Here is a 23,474-nt window from a genome sequence, read left to right as displayed (position 1 = left end):
AAAGCGGAAAACAACAGCCCCGCAGAGCTCCCGCTTGCCTCTCTACCGCCCCCCACGACTCCTGGGTTGTCCACAGTGACGCAGCAGGACCAGACGTGACAGGTAACTTTTAGGGTTCCCATCCTCCATGGATGGTGGGGAAAATGAAGAGTAAAAACACGCAGTTTCCTGGATGAGGTGAGCAAGGGCAGTCTTGTGGTGAGGACAGCGGTGTCACGGGGCAGACCCTGCTACGCTACGGGGTCATGGTACTTAGTGCTGGCCTCTCTGCCTGGCACTGTGGCCATCCTGCGTGGATCATTCGTGGCTGCAGGGCATCCTGCCCTGTGTAGAATGGTCAGCAGAATTCCCCACTTTGGACAAGAGACTGACCGGATGCTCTTCAGGAACCACCAAAGCTCCCCTGGGACCAAAATCGCCCTCAGTCTGTCATCACTGTTTTGTTTTAATCTTTTATTTATTTATGTATTTGGTACAAGGTCTCACTATGCAGCTCTGACTCACAATGATCCTCCTGTCTCAGCCTCCCCAACAATGGGATTACAGACATGTGCCACCACACCTGGTTTCAGTGGCTAGCATGGCAGGCAATACCAGGGATTGAACCCAGGTCCTTGCACTTGCCAGGCAGGTGCTTAGGCTGCTGAGCTATCTCCCCAGCCCGGTAACCATTGTTTTAAATGTTGATAATAATAGGAAGCAATGCCTTCAACTGGTACTCCTTAGAGAAACATCCATCAATACAGCAGCCCAGGGTGGGTCTAGTGAGGCTATCTCAGTTGAGGTCCACAGTACACCCCAAAAAGGCCCCACTGTGTTGAAGGTGTGGCAGATAGGGCCAGGGGAGCTGAATGGATCATGAGGTCCCCAACCTCATGCTCAACTGCATTCATCCACTAGGGAGTTCACAGCACAACGGCTCTTGGGAAGTGGGGCTCAGTGGACTACACGAGTCCAGGGGTGCGTGGCTCTAAAGGGCACGTCCTGTCCCTGGGCCTTCCACTCTGGCTCTCCCTGGCTCACTGCATCCTGTCAAGAGAAGAGCAGCTGGCCTTCCCCACAGCCTGCCTACCGACAGGTACTTCCACCTCACTGCAGGGGAGCCAGCCTACCATGGACTGCAAGGTCTGCGGCCAGAAGCCATGAACACTCATCCTCCTTTAAACTGCACATCAGGTACTCTGGGGCCAGCAACACAGAGCTGACCACTAGAGGCTCAGCGGCAGCAACTGGAGAAACCTTGGTGGTAGGAACTCAAGGCAAGATGGTAGCCAGCACTCCAGCTAGCGCAGACCTTCAAGAGCTCTTAGCTGTGCTGGACTTCCCCCTTCCACACACCTCGGGTCCTGGTCCCCGCTCGTCGGCACCCCATGCTTACACGGGCCTCCCCTAGCCCTCTCCAACCTCTTAGCATGCAGCTGCACCTCGGAAGGGCCAGGAGGGGACCATGCCTTAAGGTAATGGCTCCCGCAAAGTGCTTACAGGAGCACCACAGGCTACAGAACCTGAGTCGCACTCTCGGATGGGCTGCACACTGTCTGCTCTCCGAGTCAGCTTTCTGAACATGGGAGGCGTGGGCTCCACAGAGCCCCGAGTCCTGGGAAGGCTAACACCAGGCGAATGTGACGGGGAGGGGATGACCACAGTAGCCGCCTCTGATTGTCGTCACGCAGCAGCACAGCCTCGGCCTGCTTGGAAGGAAGGGCTGCACTGCTTTGGGACAGAGCACAAAACGAGGGGTGTGTGGGGCAGCAGGCTGCACAACGGCACAGCACATGCTCTGCCGGTGCATGTCCCAGGCTGAATCCCCAGCACCAAAAAGACAGAGCAAGAAAAAACACTGCCTGTTAACCCTACTTGCCCGGTAGTTCTCAACACTGAGTCTGTGGCTCGCATTCCAGAGGCCCCCTGCTGGGCACACAGCCCTCCAGCTCCACGCCTACAATGCCATCCTCCTCATTCAGCCTGTTCTAATCATGCTGGCCTCCAAGCCCGCTGAACGCTGCTAAGCTCTTCCTGCCCCAGGGCCTTTGCACTTGCGGCACCCTCAGCCTCGAGCCTCATTCCCCACACCTCCAACAGGGCAGGCTTGCTCAGCCTCACCTTGCAGTTTCAGTCCCAACTTAGCTCCTCTAGGAGGCCTTCCCAGGACCTCCAGCCCACGCTGCCTGCCTGCCCTCCCCAGTGAAATTCTGTGTGTGCAGCACCCTGGGGGCTCCTGTCCTCGGCGCCTGACACTGGTGTGGTCCCCGGATGATTCACTATCAGGCTGTGGAAACACAGCACCTGTCCGTGCAAGTTACCCGTCAGCATCCCCAGCATGCGGGCCAGGCCTGGCATGGAGCAGGCACTTGGCGAAAGAATGAACAAATTAATAACTCAGTACTCCTGAGGTAGCAAGGAGTTCTCAATGGACAGGAATTTCTTCTTCCGGTCCCACTAAAGTGACCAATCTCAGTTCCAGACTTTAAATCAGTTTCGGACAAAAGAACCCCTACAACAGTTCAAATGCTGGGAGCTCAAAACTTTCACGGAGCTTCTGGAGTCTCCTGTCCATTTAAAACGCATTTATCCCACAGAAGAGGAGCAATGGGGTTGCCCCAGAAGAGTATCATTTCATACCCGACACATGGCTGCCCCAAATAGACACCAGATGGGTTGCAAGAAACAAGAAAATGACTTTCATTTAATTTTTTAATACTATTTTTAGTAGTGGCATTAGACTCCTCGGTAATTAGACAATTACTAAATTATTCTGGTCACCGTGGGGACACACAGTGCTCCGGCTTCCTGCACTGTTAACCCCTGGTGTCAAGAGCACACGAGTTTCACTTCCAGGTCAAAGGGCACTGCATGGTAACAATAATTAGAGTAATGAATCAGAACTCCGGTTTAAATGAATCATTATTTGCCAAGTGCTTTTAATTATAAATAATTTAAGTTTAAAATTATAAAGAGGACCGAAGATTTACAGAAACGCTTCCTCTACTGGAGACACTAAATCAAGAGCTTTTTTATTGTCCAGTAATTTATGTTCTGCATAAACGTGTGGTATGAAGCCACCGACACGTGTCTTCATTTTTGCCCACATTCCTCAGCACCTGAACCAAATCATTATTTAAGACGGGGGCAACAGCAAGACCTCTGACCGAGTAATTGCTCCTGCTACAAGTCTCAGGCACAATGCGGCTGGTAGGCAAAGCTTCGCTGGCAACATCCTTGGCAAACTTCTGGGTTTTCTAGACCAATCCGACTTTGTGAGTACAGGCGTCAAGGGCATCCACTGATACGCCCCATGGGGAACAGCACAGCCTTGAGGTTTTGTCCTCCAGGTCCTGCAGCTCTAGAGCAAGCCAATGCCTAGAAGCTCGGGCAGTCAGATTTTTGCAACAACTTCACATGTAAATTAGGGAACCATCTGGCAAGGGTGCCAAGAGCCTCCACCAGTATCCACAGCAACAGGTTGAATGTTGCCAAGTTCATGTATATCTCCTTTAAAAGAATGTGTAGCCCGATTTCCTACCAAGATATTTCAGAGAGGGAGGGAATAGTTGCCCATGTGAGTGCTCTTTGTTTTTTCCTTGCTTCCTTTGTAGTACTGGGGGTTAAACTCAGTGCCTTTGCATCAAGCCACAGCCCCAGGCTGGGCTCAAAATGTGGTCCTCCTGCCTTAGCCTACAGCACTGGGACTATGAGTGGGCACCACCTGAAAGGAGCTCTGTGGCAAAAACCCCTTCATGCCCAGTGCAATCTGCAAGTATCCACAGGCTCTGCTGCTGCCCAGAGGCATGCTGGGAAGCAGCTGAGCCATGGACACGACCCTCCCACTGCCCCCACGCCCCATATGGAAGAGTTTCACATTGTACAGTGTTTATCTCTAACCTCCTCCACAAGCCCTTTAACCTACACACATTTCTTCTTACTTAAAAAATACCAAGCGAAAACAAAAACAGATGTGGTATCTGCAGAGGCAGGTTACGGCTCTCGGCACCCTGCGGAAAACGGACTGGCTCTCCAGGGAGGGCGGGAGCCCAAGAGCGCTGCACAAGGTCGGAAGCAGCACCAGGACCAGAAGCAAGTGGGCCAGGGAGCGAGGCGGAGCCCCCTGCACACCAGCGCCCCACCTGCGGCTCCCGCAGGCGGTCTGTCTGCAGCACCCGAGGCTGCAGGCTCCATTGCAGACCAACGCTGCCGACAAACGGGACAGTGACACGCAAGGGAAAATAAGCTTCCCTGTCCCAGGAATGACCCATGGCAGGGCCATTTCCCGACAAGAACTCCAGGCTGTATTTCAGGAAAGATTAATACCAAAATGAAACGTTGAGTCACCATGAATCGATTTGCTTCCTCAGGGCCGTTAAAACGCCACCCCGTGTGGACATTCACGATATTAATGGCCACGTAAGGGCTGCAATCAGTACAGCGCTGGATTAAAGTCAAGGAGCTCAAGCGATGGCAGCCGCCCCCGGCCCTGCAAAGCTCAAAGCTGGTGACTCATTAACTTCAAAGGGCCACCACCAACCAGTGACAGGCTCAGAGCTGGTGCTTCAGGTGAGTCCACTGAGCCACCAGATTAGGTGGCCAAGCCACTGTGCTTAGGATTTAACAGCAGCCGCCAGGCAGCAGGGCAGTCGCATGCACTGGTTCACCCACGCACAGCCAGGGCTCTCTGGGGGGCAACGGGGCCTTTGCTGGTACAGTCGGGATATTTGGGGGCATAAGGACTTCAAGAAGGAGGGGGGTGCAAGGGCTAGGAAGCGGGTAAGCAGCCTACACCGCCCAGGATGAACCACCCCCTCAGGCACAGAAAGCTCCAGGACGTCCGCATTGAGCGGGCTGCAGAAACCTGCCGGCACCTCCAATCCAAGGCAGGTGAGGCCCCAGGGCACCAATGCAGAGTGGGATTCCCCAGACTTAAAATATGCTGCTCCTCCTTCATTTTTTATTCTTTAACATAGGAGTTTTTAAAAGACTGCATTAAAGTATGATGTAACTTGATTACTGGTTTGGCCCTGTGCTGCTGAGCTATCTCCCCAGCCCTAACAACATTAAAAATGAGAATCATTGAGAACACACACACACTCTTACACATTCACTTTACACACAATACTGGTATTCAATTCTAATTCAGAAGAATTACAAGGATATGCTATCTTCTTGGAGAAAAGGAGAAATAAAGTGCACACCTGTCCAGACAGGCAGACGTGGGACCCAGGGTGTGGCTGCCTGGACACCGAGGGCCTGGCCTGGCAAGTGGGGAGCCGTCGGAACACAGGTAATACCAATGTTCTGTCCTTATGTTTATCCTTTTTTTTTTTTTTTTTTTTGGTAGTAAAGATGTACCACAAAGAAATGACAAATGTGTTTAGTGATGAAAATATAAAAGAAAAAAAAAGAAAAAAAAGAAAAAAAAAAAAAAAAAGAATGCTCTGTGTCCCCAAGAAAAACAGATAAAGAAATCCTTCTCTGAGAAACAGAAACCGACCTTCAGCGCATTTCCTGTGGGTGTGGAAGGAGCAGACGGCGCTGGAAGAGGCCACGGCCAACCAGGTGGGCAAGCGCACAGGCCCCGGACACAGATGCGCGTCAGAGCAAGGCCCAGCCAACTCCCACTCTAACAACACGTGCTAACATCAGAGAAGAAATACTAAATGGCAAAGGACAGCTCACCTGTCGATACGTGTGGATTTACCTCAATTATGTTTGGAAAAGGCTGAAGTCATGAAGAGGAACTGGGTGGGCAGCTCAGGGGCAGGCACCTGGGGGGAGCAGCTCAGGGGTGTCAGCTCAGGGGTGGGCAGCTCAAGGGCAGGGCACCCCAGGTCCCTTCAGGGCTTCACTTTCTCCTCAGATGCCCACACTGACAAGAGCCAGAGATTTCTGCTTGCTGTTGGAGAAAGGGAAAAATACACTACAAAGTCTACATCATTCAGGCCAGTTATCTTGAAATACTCTGATGACGACACATTGGGGAAAATTATTTTGGCACCCTCATAGTTATATAATCATTATAAAATAAAAAATGAAATCCTAAAATGATAAACTCTCACATAATCAAGCTAACATGTCAAAATAACATATGTTCAGGGTTATGCTGACTGCTATGGTTTTTTTGTTTGTTTGTTTTTTCGTTTATGTTTCTGGCACAGGGTCTCACTATGCAACTCAGACTCGCAGTGATCCTCCTGCTTTCAGCCTCCCCAGCACTGGGATTACAGGTGTGTGTCCCCATGCTTGGACTCGGTCGCCAGCTCAGCATGCCCCAGGGATGGAGCCAGTGCGGCACACGGGACTAGGAATCAAACCCTAGTCTCTGCACTCACCAAAGCAGATGCTTAGTCTGCTGAGCTCTCTCCCTGGCCCTAAATATTATAGTTTTAAATTTAAACCTCCAATCATCATACCTACTCTTCAGCCATGAAGAAGGTACTCATGCATGCTGCAAACCACAAGAGCCCTGAAGAAAGTCTGCTCAAAGCAAAAGGCCAGACACAAACAGTCACAGATTAACTGGCTCCATGGAGAGGAAACACGGAAGGGAAATCCGGAGCCAGGACTTGCAGAGGGTCGCGTCAGACGACGCACACAGCCACGCTGTGTGGGCTGCACCAGAGCCACCCCAACCTGTGTGTACCCCCACCTCACGCAGGCCTCAGCTCACAACCCTGAGCTACCTGAGCTCCAAGACTGAGCGGCAGATCCATTTACGAGCTTCCGTTAGGGAGGAGAGAGACAGAGTTCATGATAAGAAAAGTCATTTTCTGACTTTAAACATTTTACAGAGGGTTATCTGTGTGAAACTGAGAACACACTATAAACACTGAAATAATAGACAAATACCGAGGCAGAAGGGCTCCTGTAAATAGCACAGCTCTTAAAAGTCCCACCGGAACAGGCCACTGTGCATCTCCGCTAGGCACACATCGCCTCTATGAAGCTGTCCAGTGTAATCATCGGCCGGCCGGCCGGCCTGGGGTCGGGAGGGAAACAGACCCGCAGCCAGGGCTGATAAGCCGGCAATGCAAACACCCCCGCAGGTGGAGCAGCTGGGAGGGAGGGGCTATCCTAAGACACAGGAAGGTGCCAGCTCCCTGCCCTGAGCTTGGAGCTGGGAGGGGACACGAGCCACATCACAGAGCCCACAGGGGCGAGCAGGAACAAGACAGGGTAACCAGCACTGCTCGTCAAGCCCAGGGTGGGGTCAGCTCCACCAAGCAAGGAAGGGTACCCAACGACACACGGGGGGACAGGCCATCTGGTCACTGCAGAAGGGGTGGGGTGGGAGCTGGAGGCAATGGGGAGGAGCACAGGAAAGGCCCCAGAGACCTCGGGTGGCATCCACAAACCCTCAGGGAGAGAATCGAGTATTGGGAATGAGGAGGCACATCAGGAATCCGGGGACCCCATCCTCAGGGCCACAGCAGTGGTGCCAAGCACGCAGGTATGGACAGTAATCCAAAGCCTCAGTGTGGGGCTGGAGACAGACACAAAGCCATTGTGTGGAAGCTGACTGAAGTGAGGGGAGAGGACCCCAGGCTGAGACGTCAGGGCCCAGGACGGAGCCCAGGGGCCACACTGCCATCGTGAGGAAGATGGCTGGAGAGAGGGAAGGAAACGGGGACCGTGTGGCCTGACCGGCCTGTCCAGGGCAGGCAGACCGTGGCTTTTCAATAGTCCTAAAGAAAAGAACATCACTGAGGAAAGGCCCGTGGATCCACCTGGAGCCCACCCATCCATCACATCCACCCTAGGAGCCTGGCAGAATTACAGGACCATTATCGCTGGCTGTAGGTGATGACAGGAGGTGAAGCAAATTAACTGTTCTCTACATAAAGTCCACCTGCACAGGCAGCCTGCTCAGCTGCTGTCAGGAGGTGGTATGGAATCCCAGGTGTGCTTGTTCCAGAACATTCCAGAATGTTCAGTGTGGAGCAGAACTGTGCCGTGAGGGAGCCAGGCAGTCTGCCTTTTCCCTTCCACAGAAAGGAGTGTTTCTTCCCACATTTAACAAGACTTCCGGCTATGTAATCATTGTCTATTTTGACCAAGTTAAATTGTTATCTCCAATCGGGAGCCACAGCAGTGTCCTATCAGAGCCCACCTTTACTTGGAAGATGCCTCAGAATGACCAAGAGACCAAGGGACTGTTTGGGGTTTGTCTTGCTGTCTTGTCTTAACACTTACAACACAGAACTCCAGGGTCCTGCCCTAGACTCAATGAATCAGAACCTCTACGGTCAATAACGTCTTTGTTTTCCTCCACGCTCCGCTCTGACACCCCAAAGCAATTCTGATGAGCAGCAATGTGGACCCGGCTGGTCTAACTTTTCATGAACATTAGGACACTTAACCAAGAACATCTTTCTCTGAGAAATAACTGAGGCTTCAAATTTTTTGTAGAAAAGAAAAAGCAGGAGCAGAGAAGTTGCCAAGTATTTTCTGATCAATTCATCTCTTTCACAGGGCAGCGAGGGTAAAAGCAGTTGGGAACGCAAAGGTATACAGTAGAACCACAGCCTTTCCCAAGGAGATCGTCCCTGACCCGCTGGCTTGAGGCCAGCAAAAGGGAAAAACACACACTGCTAACCTTGAAGGGCAACCAACGGAGGGTCCTGAGGCTTCTTCTGGTGCTCGTTACTAGGCAAACCACTGTTTGGCTTCTCCCACCCCCATCAGCACTGTCAAAGACACCTGTCCTGGAGGTGACAGAGAGGGGATCCTCTACTGTGGCTTTAGTCCACATGTCAGGGACTGGCGGTCACTACAGGCCTCAGAGGGGGCACTCCCAGGGGAAATGGGAAGGGACCGCTGAAGGATACAAGCATGTGTGGGCAGTGATGGACGTGAGCCGCTAGTAGCGATGGCTGCCTGCGGCTGTATATGCTGAAAATCACGCACTGCACACTTGAAGGGATAGATGGAAGAGCACTATGAATTACACCACACTAGAGCCGTGAAAATTGTACAGGACATGTGTTAGCTATCAATACAGAAGGCTTGGCCGGGGATATAGCTCAGTGGCACCGTGCCTGCACAGCAAGCGCAAGGTCCTGAGTTGGATTCCTGGTACCATAACTAAATACATACATACAAACAAAACAAAACAGAAGGCCTCACCTGGGTGTAGACACTAAATATGTGGCTCTGTACTTCATCCATGGAGTCGAGGCCGTAGGCTACTGTGCCCAGGTGCAGCCGTTTGAAAACCATCTCGTTCTGGGTCAGAGTTCCTGAAACACAGCACCAATGAGTGCCCGCCTGCACCCTCAGCACGCACTCCTAGTGACAAAAGGTGACAGCACCAGCCTCCGAGGATCTGCTCCTTGGCACCTCCTGGCCACACCCTGCCTCTGCTGGAGCAGACGAAAGAGGTTCTCTGTTGGCTCAGAGTCCCTTTCTGCTTTTTAAAATGGCATTTAGAGGCAGGAGAGGTGGAGCATGCATGTCTATAACCAGCACTTGAGAGGCCAAAGCAGTAGAATCGCTGTGAGTTCAAGGCCAGTTCAAGCTACATAGTAAGTTCAAGGGCAGACTGTCAGACTCAACACAGAGGGAGACTACTACCCTCTAAGGGTGCTACTCAGTGACAGAGTGCTTGCCTACCATGTCCTACGTCCTGGTTTCTATCCCTAGGACCAAGAAAAAGAAGAGCCCCAAGTTACCACAGGACAAGACCATGCCCATTCCCTGGGGAAGCCCATGTAGACCGTCTGTCCCTCAGGGCACCTGACTCGTTCCACTGGTCAAGGGTTGGGGTGACACCTGACACATGCTAGGCCAGGTTCCATCTAGGAAAAACCTGAGCCTTGAACAGAAAGACCCATAAATGGAAGATGAGGACACTCACATCACCCCACGTTAGAGCCCTGCAGATCCCACCCCAGGACCCTGATATGTCCAAACTTCCCTGGACCCCTGTCCTGAGGCCTCCACTGTGCTGATGGGGTGTCCAGGGGACCTTGGTGATGGCTTCCCTCCTGTTCTTGGCTACTGCATGGAGGAGAGGAAGCTGTACCCAGGCCTCCTGCCCCAATCTTTGTTCTTCCCCTTACAACAACCTCACAGCTGGACAGATGTTAAACTGGCAGCTGTATTATGGTGTGGCCGTGGCATGAGAACTCGTGGTCAGACTGCCTGGGATTAGTGCCTGCTCTGGCCACTGTCAAACACGATCTCACTCACGAGGCAAGGGGCGTAACAGAGGAGCTGCTCAGTAACACCGGCACTGTGCCTTGCCCGGGCTCATCCCAGGGCAGCATTTGCCAGCAGCCTCATCACCCACGCAGCACAGCTCCACACAGTCACTCTCCACCCAGAGCTGGGCAAACAGCAACGATCCTCCCTCGTCTCTCCAGAGGGAAAACCAGACATCCTGGTCCCGCAGCCCTGCTTCCTGCTGCCCGGAATCCTGCACGGAGCCGGAGAAACACTCACCTGTCTTGTCTGTGAGTAAGTAAGAAATCCTGCCCAGCTGTTCGGGAATCGTGCTGGACCGAACCACTGTCCCAGGGATTTTTGAATCCCTTCGAATCACCCAGCTGTACACGATCTTGCCCATGTCCAGGTTCACACGCAAACTAGGTAGAAAACAGAACACACAGGTCAGCAGGACCTACGTACATGTGTCTTCCATAAACAGCACAGATGCTGAACATGTTTGCGCTGTTCCACGTGGACACGATGCCTACAGCAGCAGCGCAGACTGAGAGGATAAGCCCCACCGCAGGGAAGGCGCCAACACTGCCCGGCCTTCATGAAGCCTTTCTCTTCAAACCAAGGCCACTTGAAATACAGCAGGAGTAGCCGTGTCAATCTTGCCTTTTTATTTTTTCTCCCCTTTCCACAATACTGGAGATCGAGGCTGGTCTCACGCAAGCTAGCCAAGCACTCTACCACTGATCTACAGCTTTTATGTTTAATTACTGGTCTCCTGAGTTAATATATTTTGCTACTATTTTCATCTTTTAGATTGTGGTATGTTCTTAAAGATAATACTGACCGTGTGAAGGGCAGATGGGTGGTAGAACCTTCGCCCATTGTTGTGCAGCGAGTCCCCCAGCCGCGGGCAGCACCAACTTGCTGCTATTTCTATGAATGACTGTTCTCAGACCCGTGCAAGTGCAGGCAAATATTACTCGTCCCATGTGTGACTCTTTTACTCTTTTACATAATGAACAAAATATTCTCAAAGTGCATCAATATCTGAGAATAGGTCAGAATTTCCTTCCACCTTTGAGGCTAGATAATACTTCACTGTATGTATATATGTATTTTATATATATATAGTATATTATATGTATAATATATAACATATTCTAAGTACTACTTTATTGCAAAACAAAATCCTCCAATTCATGATGCCATAAACTAACCAAATTGCTTGTCTTTTCACTGACTCGCTCTCAGCTATATGAAGATCCAATTCATTAATGTTCAACCACATTATAAATACAACTTTGAAGCCTACAATTCACTTAACCTCTCACTGGAGTCTCAGTTTGCTGGCAGCAAAGCAGCCTGTGTACTCTGAGGCCACCGTCGAGAGGCAGTCAGCTAGCACACAGTCCCCCTGCAGCGATCACATGGCTGAACCCAGAACTATAATCTCTATCCTCGTAAGAAGACAAACTCTAACCTGGATGACACAGATGGGCATTTCAGCAAGACAAAACGTAAGACATCAAGAGCAAGAGACACTCTAAGTACTAACAGTTTCAGAAAAGGATATTTGGTTCAATGAATACTTTTACACGGACCACCAAGAGAGCTCAGCAGACTAAGCATCTGTTTAGGCAAGCACAGGGACTCGGATTTGATCCACAGCACCACATGTCACACAGGCCCTGCCCCCTGGGTGCACTGAGCTGGCCACACAGTCTGGGCATGGTGGCGCACACCTATAATCCCAGCACTGAGAAGGCTGCAAACAGGAGGATCACTACAAGTCTAAACTACACAGGGAGATCCTGTACCAAATACTTAAAAAAAAAAAAAAAAAAAAAAAAAAAACTTTTACAGATCATTTACTATGGAACAAGGGGGCCGTGGAGATGGCTCAGTAGAATAAGCCTGGCAAGCACAAGGGCGTGAGTTCAATCCCCAGTTCTGCCAATAAATAAATAAATAAATAAATATTATGGAACAAAAGTAGAAATAAGTATGTAGCAACGTGCAAATAAATCAGTTGCTCAACTAGAATATTTAATAAAGCCGTTCTAAAATTAACAGGATGGCTGAGCGTGGTGGCGCAGTCTGTGTCCCAGGACTCTGTGAGCCTGAAGCCAGAGCACTGAAGGTGCAAGGCCGGCAGGGCCACTCTGGGAGACCTCGTCTCGAAGCACACACATAGGCCAGGGCATGCCTCCGGGCAAAGGCGCCGTGTCCAGTCCCCAGTGCTATGACAAAAAAATAATGGAGCACAAGCATACTTGACGTGGACAGTTATTTATAACACACCACTTTAAAAAAAAGAACGCAGGTTTTAATCACAGAAGAATCCCCTTTTACTAAAACGGAAAGCAGCCTAGACTAGAAAAAAGACATGCCAAAAGGTAAGTGATTATCACTTGGTAGTTAGACTGAAAGTACTTACTCCTTTTGCTAATGTAGGTGTTTTTTTCTACCATGATAATCTACTATTTGTACTTTTTTTTTTTTTACAGACAGGATCTCACTATGGAATTCAGGCTGGCCTTGAAGTCACTGTGTAGCCCAGGCTGGCCTCAACTTGCAGCGATCCTCCTGCCTCTTCCTCCCAAGCGCTGGGATGACAGGCAAGTCCCACCACCAGGCCAGGCTACTTGCATCATTTTTATAAACCACTTTCTCAGCCTCTAGATCAGATAGGCAAGCAACCGGTGTGTGCTACCAGGCTCCTCGTGGAACCCACGGCAGTCGCTGCTCATCAGTCACGGCACTCGCCCAGGAGCGCAGGCTCAGTCTCACAACGCTTCTCCACGGAGCACAAGTCATAGCCATGACCAGCCCTGGGAGCTGGCTGGCTAGGCGAACCCGGAAGGCCAATGGCAACACAGATGGGCAAGGCGAGGACAGGCTCTGCATGAAGGGGACAGACTTAAGGGGAGGCTGGCTCAGGGGACAAGCTGCCATCACAGGCAGCAGCCGCAGCTGTAGCTCACACTACTCTCCTCGACTGGACGTGGCTCCTCTCAACCCCAAAACTCTGGCCCAGGGGTGCAGAAAGAGGAGAAACATCGAGGCCCCACACACACAAGGCCCCTGCCTACCTGATGGGAATGATGTTGGAAAACAAGAGCAGGAAGCGGATGATCTGCAGGTACCAGCGGCCAGCGAAGTGCTGCAGGGCGACCATGACCAGCGACACCACCACCAGAGCGCCGAACAGGATCTTGGTGAGGCAGTTCACTTCCAGGTCGAACAGGCCAATCTGCAGAGCCAAGCATGGAGGGCTGGCAGGAGCCTGGTGCCACCCACAGCCGTCCTCCTTGGAAGCCAGCCCTTACCCAGAGGCAGGCCCTGTAGCATCCACCTGTCCTCGGGCCCTGCTCTGACAACACAGCCCTCATAGCTGGGGACCATAACAGATAGCCAAGGACCTCAAAGAACTGTGACTTCAAATTGTTTATAACTAAGATTTCAACTTGGAAACACACAGGCAAGCGACTGCTGAATAGGGCAGTGCTGGGCGCAGCGGAACCCCTGCCACCCTACACAGCAGCCCCATAAAATGACTGGTTCTCCGCTTAGTGTCGCGCCCCACACAGCACCGATGTTAGATACAGCCTCAGGGAACATTATTATTTTCATGATTGCTCATTTCTCCCCATGTGTATCACCACCAAATGTAATAACCAGCAAGCCAAATCTGTAATTTCTTAGAAATTGGCCCAGCCTGAGACTAAAGCCACAGGTAAGGGATGTCCCAGTTGTGACAAGGGTTTTAACAGTGGAGTGAATGTGACACAAGTTTTGAGAAACCCAGCATTGGGCTGTCACGCTACAAGGAAGTCAGTCTACATGTTCTTTCTCACTTGAAAGTTGGAGGCAGAGGGGGGCTGGGGAGATAGCTCGGTGGAATAAGTGCTTGCCTGGCAAGCGCAAGGCCCTGAGTTTGATCCCTGGTACCACCAAAAAGAAGAAAAAGAAAGTGGGAGGCAGAGGGAGGAGGACCACTTGTGGGGTCACTGGCTGCAACTAGCTGAGCCAACATGGTGGGACCCCGTCTCCACTGAAGAAAACTACTAAAGATGGGATGCAGCTGGGAGGGTCACATCGGGGTGTCAGGCAGAATGCAGATCCAACTGTGCCCTGCCACAGCGGGTGTTTCTGCAGGCTTCAGGTCAGGCACCTGCACCCCCACCACGTGGCCTGGCAGCATGCATCCAACCCATGACACACAGCAGCGGCCAGGCAGGCACCTGCACTCGCATGGCCACAGCACGGTGGCAGCGTGCTCACCTGGCAAACCAGTGCGCAGCAGTGGGCTTTCCCTCACACGCCTCTAAAGTTTCATGTGCTCACACGCACGAACATGTATGTGCGCATGTGTGTGTGTATATGCGGGTAATACACACATACATATGTGCATGAAAAGGAAACATGGGCAAATGAAGGACACATCACTGCCAGGTCTTCCTGCTGTTGAATCCAAACCCTCACCCACTTGCACCAGACATCAATGGGAGCGGTTCAGCACGACCCACCACCTCTTACGCACCTTGCTTCGGGGGTTGGACGTGTTCATGACGCTGCGGAGCTCTCTGCCGGTGTAAAGAACAACACCCACAACAGTACCTGCAGGAGAAACCAAAGAACTTAATGCAGACAGGTCGGCTTGCACGCAGGCGGGGCAGCAACAACCTGAGCAGATACTTTCTGAATCCCACGCAAGGGTACATGATGCAGCTGACACACAGGGGACCCTGGGACCAACCAGTGACCCACAGTGCACCAACCAGCAGCACGGCCATAACCATATACAACTGCTGAAAGTGAAATCCAATTACAATGAGAGAAAGCACGGCTCCCTGCTCTCACTGGCCACTTCCAGGGTCCAGCAGCCACATGGAGCTGGCCGTGGCCGCAGGGGTCATGGGCCACGGAAGACGCACAGCTCTGCGATTTTCACACAGTGCTACGCGAGGTGCTGGTGGGGCCCCACAGCCTCCAAGCTGGGGCAGAGGATTTGTCCTTCTTGCCACCAGTCTTAGGGGCATCCAGGAAGGTGCAGATCTCTGCTGCCTTCAGGTGTGACATGGAAACTCTCAAACACACCCCCTTTCCCTCACACGCTTCCCGCTGAGCCTGCCTGCTCCCCAGCCCTGCATTTTGCTCTGTCATTTGGGCAACATCTGTGCAGACAGGAATCTCTTTCCAAGACCTTCTCACCCCACTTCCTCCAGGTACAGAAAAAGGAATCAATCCTCCTAAAAATGAGACAATTTGTGAAGAAACACAGCTGGGCAGTGAGCATTAGAGAAGATGCCTGACCTACTGATAACCAAAGAGATGCAAAATTAAGCCCTCCCATCCCCGCCAGGCCTGCCAGAACCCAGAACACTGACAGCAGCCTCCTGTTCAATGCACCACTGCTGGCTGAGGAAAGAAGCTGGTAAATCTATTTCGGGGGGGAAATGCGGTAACATTTGGCAAAAATTTACCTGTCTCCCCTTTTCTATGTGTGCCAAGAAAATGCTCTGTACATAGCTCAGAGGACTAAGCGCCTGCCTGGCAAGCGCCAAGGACCTGGGTTGGATCCCCGGGCACCACATGTCACACCGTCTTGCCGGCCCCGCCCCCAGGCACACTGAGCAGGCCACCAAGACTGGGTGTGGTGGCACATGCTTGTAATCCCAGCACTGGGGAGGCTGAGAGAGGAGGATCACTAGGAGTCCAAGTGCGGGGCTGGGGAGATGGCTCAGTAGAATTAAAAAGGAGTCCAAGTGCATAGTGAGCTCCTGTACCAAATATATAAATCAATTAATTAAATTTAAAAATGCTCTGTACAGTGGGAAGATGGGCCACAAAAAAAGGAAGGCAAGAAACACAACCATGTGGGTGACTGAGAGCAGCAGAGAGGGGGACAGGGCAGACACGGCAGGAGCCGGGTGGCTGGAGCAGTGGAGGTGACGGCACCTGAGCCACCAGGGGATGCAACACTTTAGGATCTGCTGCAAGAGGCAAGCAGCCAGCCTTGTCCTGGGGCTCGCTCTGCGAAGCTCCATGGAGGGAGACCGGGAGCTATCTGCAGCAGGACCCCCCCCCCCCAAGCCAGGGCAGCGTTGTCCAGGCCTGGGACGTCCTGCTGCCCACAGCTTCCCTGCAGGAGGCTCAGCAGATGGAGGCCAGGAGAGGCTCGGCAGCTCGCTCCCTAGCAGATGGCAGGCTCTTGTGACCTCACGCGCCCCACCCTCAGCTCAGAGCACAGCAGATGGCAAGACACTGGGAGCAGAGCTGGGCGGAGCCAGAGCTGACCACACACGGCCCCTACACTCGCTCCTAGGCAGATGCAGCCCAGCTTCCTCCAGTCCAGGCCCAGGCTGAGGGCTCTGATAACAAGGAGCCACAAAGGCAAGTTTTCCACCCACCCAGCTAAGCCTGGGGTTGTGAAATGCTGCTGAAAATGGCCTTTCCTGCCCAAGGCGGGACCAAAGTTGTGCTACCAGGAGAGCCAAGCCCTGGCCTCACCCTCTGCGCAGCCACCACCCAACACAAGCCTGCTTCCAAGATGAGTTTTACATTGGGGAGCTTTCACATAGAAAACTGAGATTGGGACCAGGGAGATGGCTCAGTGGAATAAGTGCTTTCCTGGCAAGCGCAAGGGTCTGAGTTCAACCCCTGGTTCCACCAAAAAAAAAAAAAAAAGAAAAGAAAGAAAAAAAACTGAGATCACCAGTTTCCCACAGAGAAGAGAAAATCTGGCGACACTGGGTTCTTCCTTTTCTAACTTGTAGAGGGTAGTGGTCGACTGACCAAGAGGTAGGAGCAGGATTCTAAGGAAAGCACAGGAGCAAAGTCACTCAGAACTGAGAGGCCTCCCATGGGTGCTGCCTTTGGCACAGAGGTAAGATGATCAAGAACACGGACTAGAAGGAAGCCTGTGGGATGGGTCACAGTCTGGAATCCACATTTCAGATGGGTGCAGCTGCATGGTGGAGCGTTGGCTCGCTGGCCTTACAAGGCCAGGCCCTGGCCACAGAGCACTTTCACCCAGCAAAATCAAACAATGTCTGTCACAGCCTAGACCAGAAGACGAGCAACATAAGAAAAGTAAGCGTAACCTGTGACAGACGGCAGTTTGAGGGACTTTCTTCTACACAGCATTCTTACAAAGTGACAGAGCAGAGTAGAAGGACTGAAGAAATGGCCTGCATGCAGAGGTTGTACAAATATATTTGCAAATCACAGAACACCAAACATGTCCTGGAGGCCAGAGCCTGGCCAGAAAGGTCTGAGGATCTCAGAGGTCCAGGAAAAAATGAGAGTGCCTATATATAAAGTTTGTTTTTGATGATTAAAAGACAGAAACAAGCAGTGACAGGTATAGGAAGAAACCAAATGCAAGTGCAAAATGTCACCTAGGAAATGCAAACATGAACTGAAACTTTTTTTTTTTTTTTTTTGCGGAACCAGGGAGTGAACTCAGGCCTCTACACCTGCCAGGCAAGCACTTATTTCACTGAGCCATCTCCCCAGCCCCTCTTACTTTTCAATGACAGAAGTGCAAAGAGTAATTGTGTTGTTAGTTAGGGTGTGAAAGTGGGGCAAACCGCTGAGAAACAGGCACCGGTTCAGAGAGACCTGGGCAGCTTGCAGGCCGGGGAGCAGGCGGAGACGGCTATGCTGGCCTGGGGTGGCACCGCATGTCCTGGAGGCCGGAGCCTGACCAGAGAGGTCCGAGAGAATCTGCTGGGCCACGCTGGGCCTTCTCTCAGCACCACGGGAACTGACAGGTTGTGACAGATTGTGGTGCAGGGACAGGCAGGGAAGGCTGACGGCAAAGCAGCTCCAAAAGTACGGACCTACCTCGGCCCACGGCACCCAGCCCTGGGCCTGAGCCGGGGACACCGGGGTGCTGCTCTGTGTGCTTCCTCCCTTCCCCTCGGGTCACACAGAATTCTGACCCCGCATCTGCTGTGCTACAGTGACCCGAAGAAGAACCAAGCAGAGAACAGGAGAGGAACTAGGATTGAAAAGGCAGAGAACAGGAGAGGAACTAGGATTGAAAAGGCAGAGAACAGGAGAGGAACTAGGATTGAAAAGGCAGAGCCCTCTTCCCCTGGGGAAAAGACCAGATTCCTCCAATATCTAAGAAAGCAAGCTGCCAGCAGTACAGTTAAAAGGCAAGGTAATTATGCCATTATGCAAATTATACAATACAGTATAATATAATAACGTGACTGAGAGTCGCACAATGGGCTCTGCCTCTGCCTGCTACCGCCCCAGGTCAGAGTGGACTCGGCCTCCCTGGGCCTCAGTTTCCTCATATGCAGAGAGGGCTCCACTACCCTCAGGGAGCTCGAGGCGGGTGAGGTGGAATGTGCGCTGGGCATAAAGGATCCAGCGCAGTGCCGAACGTGCTGCTGCTGGAACCCTTCCGTTGCCCAGGGTCACCCTGCCGTTCACGCCCAAGCCACCCACTTCCACTTTATCCTCGGGTTGGAATCCAGAAGTCTGGCCCTTCGTGCTGCCCCGACCCTACACCCCCCGGACAGCAGCCCCCACCCACGCAGCTTGTGGCCACAACAGCCGGGCCACTCCGTTTCTGGTACAGATTAGAATGTCAACTGAAGTGGCAATTACGGGCCATTGCCAGTGTGACCGCGGCAGAAAGCCCCAGCCCTGGCGGCCTCTCCTCTAGATGCCTGAAGTGTCCGAGCTGCAATTAGATGTCAGCTTCGTTCCCTGGAGGCGCTGGAACAAGTGGGAAACTCCATCTGACTGAGGGCTAATTTTCCCATCTGACAGGTGATTATTCTAATTACAAAAGGGTTTTCTGTCCTTTTCAAATTGCTAACACACTCCTGGGTGCCAGGGCTCACCTGACGCGATCACCGTGCCGGCCCACAGCGTGTTCTCCACGCTCAGGCTCTCGCTGATGGGAGGGTCGCTGTCCTCCTGGAAAAGACCAGACAGAGGCATCTTCAGGGTCACCCTGAGGGGCCAAGGGAGACCGGTTCTAGGTCCCTCCGGGGTGCCCAACCCAGAGACACTCATGTCCCTTCTGCCCCGTGGCACAGTTCCCACTAGAAACCCACAAGCATCCTGCTGCCCTCCCCCATCTCTAGGTGACCGGTGACCCCTCCCGCAGAGCACATGCCACACCCGCAGGTATGGATTCCGCACATCTTAGGGGAAAACAACAAAAACAAAACCTGCGCGTGTTCTGTACGGACACAGGCATTCTTAAAAACATCTGTGGTGCACGACTGGCTGAGCTGGCAGACAGAACCTAAGGAAAATGCCGGGGCCTTTCCGGGGGCCCCAAGGTCCTGGCAGAGCCCATAGGCTGTTTCCAGCCTGCCCTGCACAGGGCAGGAGGCTCTGAAACCTGAGACCCCAGCTAGGAAGCCGGCAGCACAGCTTTGACAGGTGGGTCAAGCGCATCCACGACAACTCCCTTAGGGTTTCCATCTCTCATGAAAACATCTGTAAGTGATTTGAGTAGCACTAAAGAAACGTTCTGCTGGGCACAGTAGCACACGTCTGTGTTCCTAGCTACTCAGAAGGCTGAGGCAGGAGGATCACAAACAGATGTTCAAAAGGTGAGAATTAAGGGAGGCAGCAAATCAGTCAGCTCTTTGCTAGCCAGTCCTGTGGCTTTCAGAAAGAGACCCGAGCTACCTAAGCCAGGGTTTTCTAAATCTACTGACTCAATTCTTAAAAGTAATTTAAATCCAAATTTAATTTCTGTTCCAAAGGGCTGAGGGTGACTTAAAAATTAAGATAGGGCAGATAGGATTCACACAAACAGAAGAAGGACAGGTGCGCGTGGAGAGGACAGAGAACTCGTGCACAGGGGTCAAAGGTGGTCCTCACACCCTGGTCACACTCGATTTGCGCTGTACCAAGACTGGTGGGAGCCTGCAGGCCTGTCCTCCTTAGGAGAAACAACCAGTCTCTCGCAAGGCGGAGCCTCTGGAAGGAAACCTCAGCCCATCAGGCAGAAAACCACTGCCTGTGTGCAGGCTCCTGGCCTGTCGCCGAAACACACCCTGTGCGCTGGTGGGCTGGCTTACCCTCGTGAAAGTCCCCACGAAGTTGTGAATGTCAATGTTTGGCTCCTCCGCATACACATAGGAGCGGATCTGGAGAAGGTCCTGTTCAACAGGGGTTGGAGGTAAGAGACACAGAGTCAGGTTATGAGTCTGTCAAACACATTTTCAACATCAGAGGGCAGGGCCAGGCATAGTGGCACAGGCCTGTAATCCCAGCACTGAGGAGGCTGAGGCAGGAGGATTGCTACAAATTCAAGGCCAGCCTGGGCCACATAGTGAGTTTAAGGCTGGCCTAAACTGCACAGTAAAACCCTGTCCCAAAAAGCCAAAAAAAAAAAAGTTTAAAAAAATGCAAGAGGGGCTGGTGAGATGGCTCAGTGGTCTAAAGCACCTACTTAGAACAAGCTTAGCAAAGCACAGGGACCGCGGTTCAATCCCCCAGCACCACATGCCAGCCAGCCCCGCCCCCTGGTGGACTGAGCTGGCCACACACACACACACACACACATACACAAATAAATAAATAAAACTTAAAAAAAAAAAAATGCAAGAGCAGGTGAGAAAAAAGGAGAGTCTCCTTATATTAGTTGAGGAGATAATACAAACAATACCCCGAGAACTGCTGGGAGTCTCTGGTGCAGACTCCTGTTAACCTGCCTTCACCTGTCACCATCTAAGCTTGATGGTTCAGGGGACATCACTCAACATGGACACATCCCCTCTGCTTGCTCGGCATGACAACCTCACTAATTTAACATGTGATTATGGGGCCCCTTCTGCGTACCCAGCCCCGGGAGGAGCTGAGAAAGACAGTAAGAGCACCACGTTCCCACTGGAGGCCTCTACTGAATGAAACAGTAAGCAGGAAATAGAGAGTGTCGGTGAGTGTGCAGGGAGACTGGAAACTCGAGCGCCACTGATGGGAACATAAAATGGTGCCACTGTTATGAACAGCAGTGTGGTGCTGCCTCAAGAAATTAAACAAGTGGGGCACAGTGGCACACGCCTGCAATCCCAGCACTTGGGAGGCAGAGGCAGGAGGATAGCCGTGAATATGAGGCCAGCCTGGGCTATAAAGTGAGATCAAGGCCAGCCTGGACTATACAGTGAGACCCTGTCTCAAGAAAGGAAACAAGAGAGACAGAGACACGCAGACCAACCGACCGACCAACCGACAATCCAGCAACTCTACTTCTGGAAATATGTCCAAAAGAACTGAAAGCAAAGGCTTGAAGAGCTATCTATACACCTGTGTTAATCACTCACACACCCATGTGTGCAGGACCACCTGGGCGACTCCTTGAAGGAGGAGCAGTTGCCTCCATTCTGGCTGAGGCTGACCCTATTTCCATGTCCTGATGTGTACAGAGCTGGCTGGGGCTTTTCCTTATCCCTTCCACTGGCTTTAAGCGATGCATATTGGTCCAGCCAAGGAGCCAGTGGCAGTCTCTGAAGATGACATGTGAGTCGCCCCAGTTACCCCTACCTGCTGCTCTTCAACGTGAGCCAGGTCAAGACAGGTCGAAGGGCCAGTGCTCCACACTGTGGGCTGGGCTTGAGCCTCGACACAGAGGCTATGACTTCCTGGGGCTTGAAGGATTACACATCAGAGCTGAAGCACTGACCCCAAAACATTAGATACTATCTCAAATAGCATAATGCAAACCACTTTTTCTGCATATCCTTCTCTGCTAATCGCAGAGGTAAACGCAGGCCTCCTCCCTAGCCCAGCTCACAGCACTCGCCTACTTCCTGCCATTCTCAGTCACTCACCCTCAAGCCACTCCTCCTTCATGACAGAATAAAACCCGGGTTTGGCCCTGGGTCGAGGCCTCTGTTCTGGATGGCCATCACCACAGCTGGACGTAGGACCCCGGGGCTCCCCATAATTACAAACATACTTTAGTGTCTTTATTCTCACCTCGGCTGGCACTGAAAATGGTAGGTTGAAATTACCTTGGCAAGGTTCCAATAACTGATCCATGGGATTACAAATATACACTTTCAGGCCCAAAATGAGGACCAGGAAGGTCTGTCTACACCCATGAGGTGGGAGCAAAGCCCTTGAGCATCAGGGTCAAATTAAAGGAATATTACTTGGTCTTCGAAAGAAGAAAGCCTGGGGCTAGAGTGTCAACTCAGCGGTAGAACGCTTGCCTAGCAAGCTGGAAGCCCTGGGTTTGGTCCTTAGCACCAAAACCAAAAAATAAGCCTCAACCAAAAGGAGAAAGTCTGACGCATGCTGTAACACAGTGAGAGAAGTCAGACACACACAAGACACACACAGTCTGACTGTATGTACAGGAGCTACCTAGAGCAGTCAGAGGCAAAGGACAGAAGGTGACTTCCAAGGGCTCAGGACGGGCGGGCAGATGAGTTCTGGAGATGGCTGGCAGCACTGGGTGCTCAACCATGTGAATGTACCTAATGCCATTCAACCGTACCCCTAAAAACAGTTAGTACAGCCCGGGGTAATGGCCCACACTGGTAACCCCAGCTACTCAGGAGGCTGAGGCAGCAGGATCACAAGTCTGAGGCTGCTGGGGCAGCTCATTGAGATCCTGTCTCAAAATTTTCAAAAAGGATGGGTGTCATCGCTCAAGCCCAGAGTGCATGCCTAGGATGCATGAGGCCCTGGGTTCACCCAGCATGGGGACAGGGAGGGCTTCAGGCAGGAGTCAAGACAGAAGACAGAGAAGGCTTGGCAATTCCTGGAACACCTTGGCAAGAAATGCGCTCCACTGTAGAATACATTAAGTGCATAAGTCGGGTACAGTCAGGAGGAGCAGAGTCCCTTCTAGTACAAAGAACAGGGAGAGCGCCGGGGCTGGGCAGCAGAAAAGGAAAGGCAAGGAAGGAGGCAGCGTAGAAATCAGATGCAGCAGGGCCCAGGAAGCGGGAGAGGCGGCTCCCTGCCCCGGCAAGGGGCTCAAAGCCAAGCGGAAGATTCTCTCGTGTCCCGTGGACCGCTGGACCCCCGATTCACAGTTCCAGCCGTCCGTGGTTCAGCAAGCTCCAGACCCTTAGTCATGCCCTGACTCTTCCAAGAGAGGGAAGCCGCGTGCCCATAACCCTTGTCAGCTGCGTCACCACCGCTCTCCCTGACTTGCTGCGCCCACGCTCGCTCATGCACACATGGCAGTGGGACGGGCTCCCTGCTGATTTTCCTCAGGGCTTCTTTGCCCCAACAGGAAGGACCCGGGAGATGGCTCAGTAGAAGAAGTGCTTGCCTGGCAAGCACAAGGGCCTGAGTTCAATCCCTAGTTCTGCCAAAAA

At 52.2% G+C, this 23,474-nt stretch overlaps 1 protein-coding gene across 1 annotated transcript in view; it reads right to left on the bottom strand.

The window, feature by feature from the left end:
• Atp9a (ATPase phospholipid transporting 9A (putative)) overlaps window positions 1–23,474 on the bottom strand; it is a 126,354-nt gene that overhangs the window by 43,246 nt on the left and 59,634 nt on the right. The window contains exons 8-13 of the mRNA XM_023720691.1: window positions 20,220–20,300; window positions 19,023–19,098; window positions 14,699–14,775; window positions 13,248–13,408; window positions 10,435–10,577; window positions 9,118–9,230 (exon numbers count right to left, since the gene is read on the bottom strand). Of these exons, the coding sequence (XP_023576459.1) occupies window positions 9,118–9,230; window positions 10,435–10,577; window positions 13,248–13,408; window positions 14,699–14,775; window positions 19,023–19,098; window positions 20,220–20,300 (651 nt within the window). The remainder of the gene's footprint in view (window positions 1–9,117; window positions 9,231–10,434; window positions 10,578–13,247; window positions 13,409–14,698; window positions 14,776–19,022; window positions 19,099–20,219; window positions 20,301–23,474) is intronic.

The sequence above is a fragment of the Octodon degus genome, unplaced genomic scaffold (assembly GCF_000260255.1).
Source record: "Octodon degus isolate 3935 unplaced genomic scaffold, OctDeg1.0 scaffold00077, whole genome shotgun sequence".
NCBI lineage: Eukaryota > Metazoa > Chordata > Mammalia > Rodentia > Octodontidae > Octodon > Octodon degus.
The sequence above is the reverse complement of the archived record's forward strand: the minus strand, read 5'-3'. Positions and strand labels throughout refer to the sequence as shown.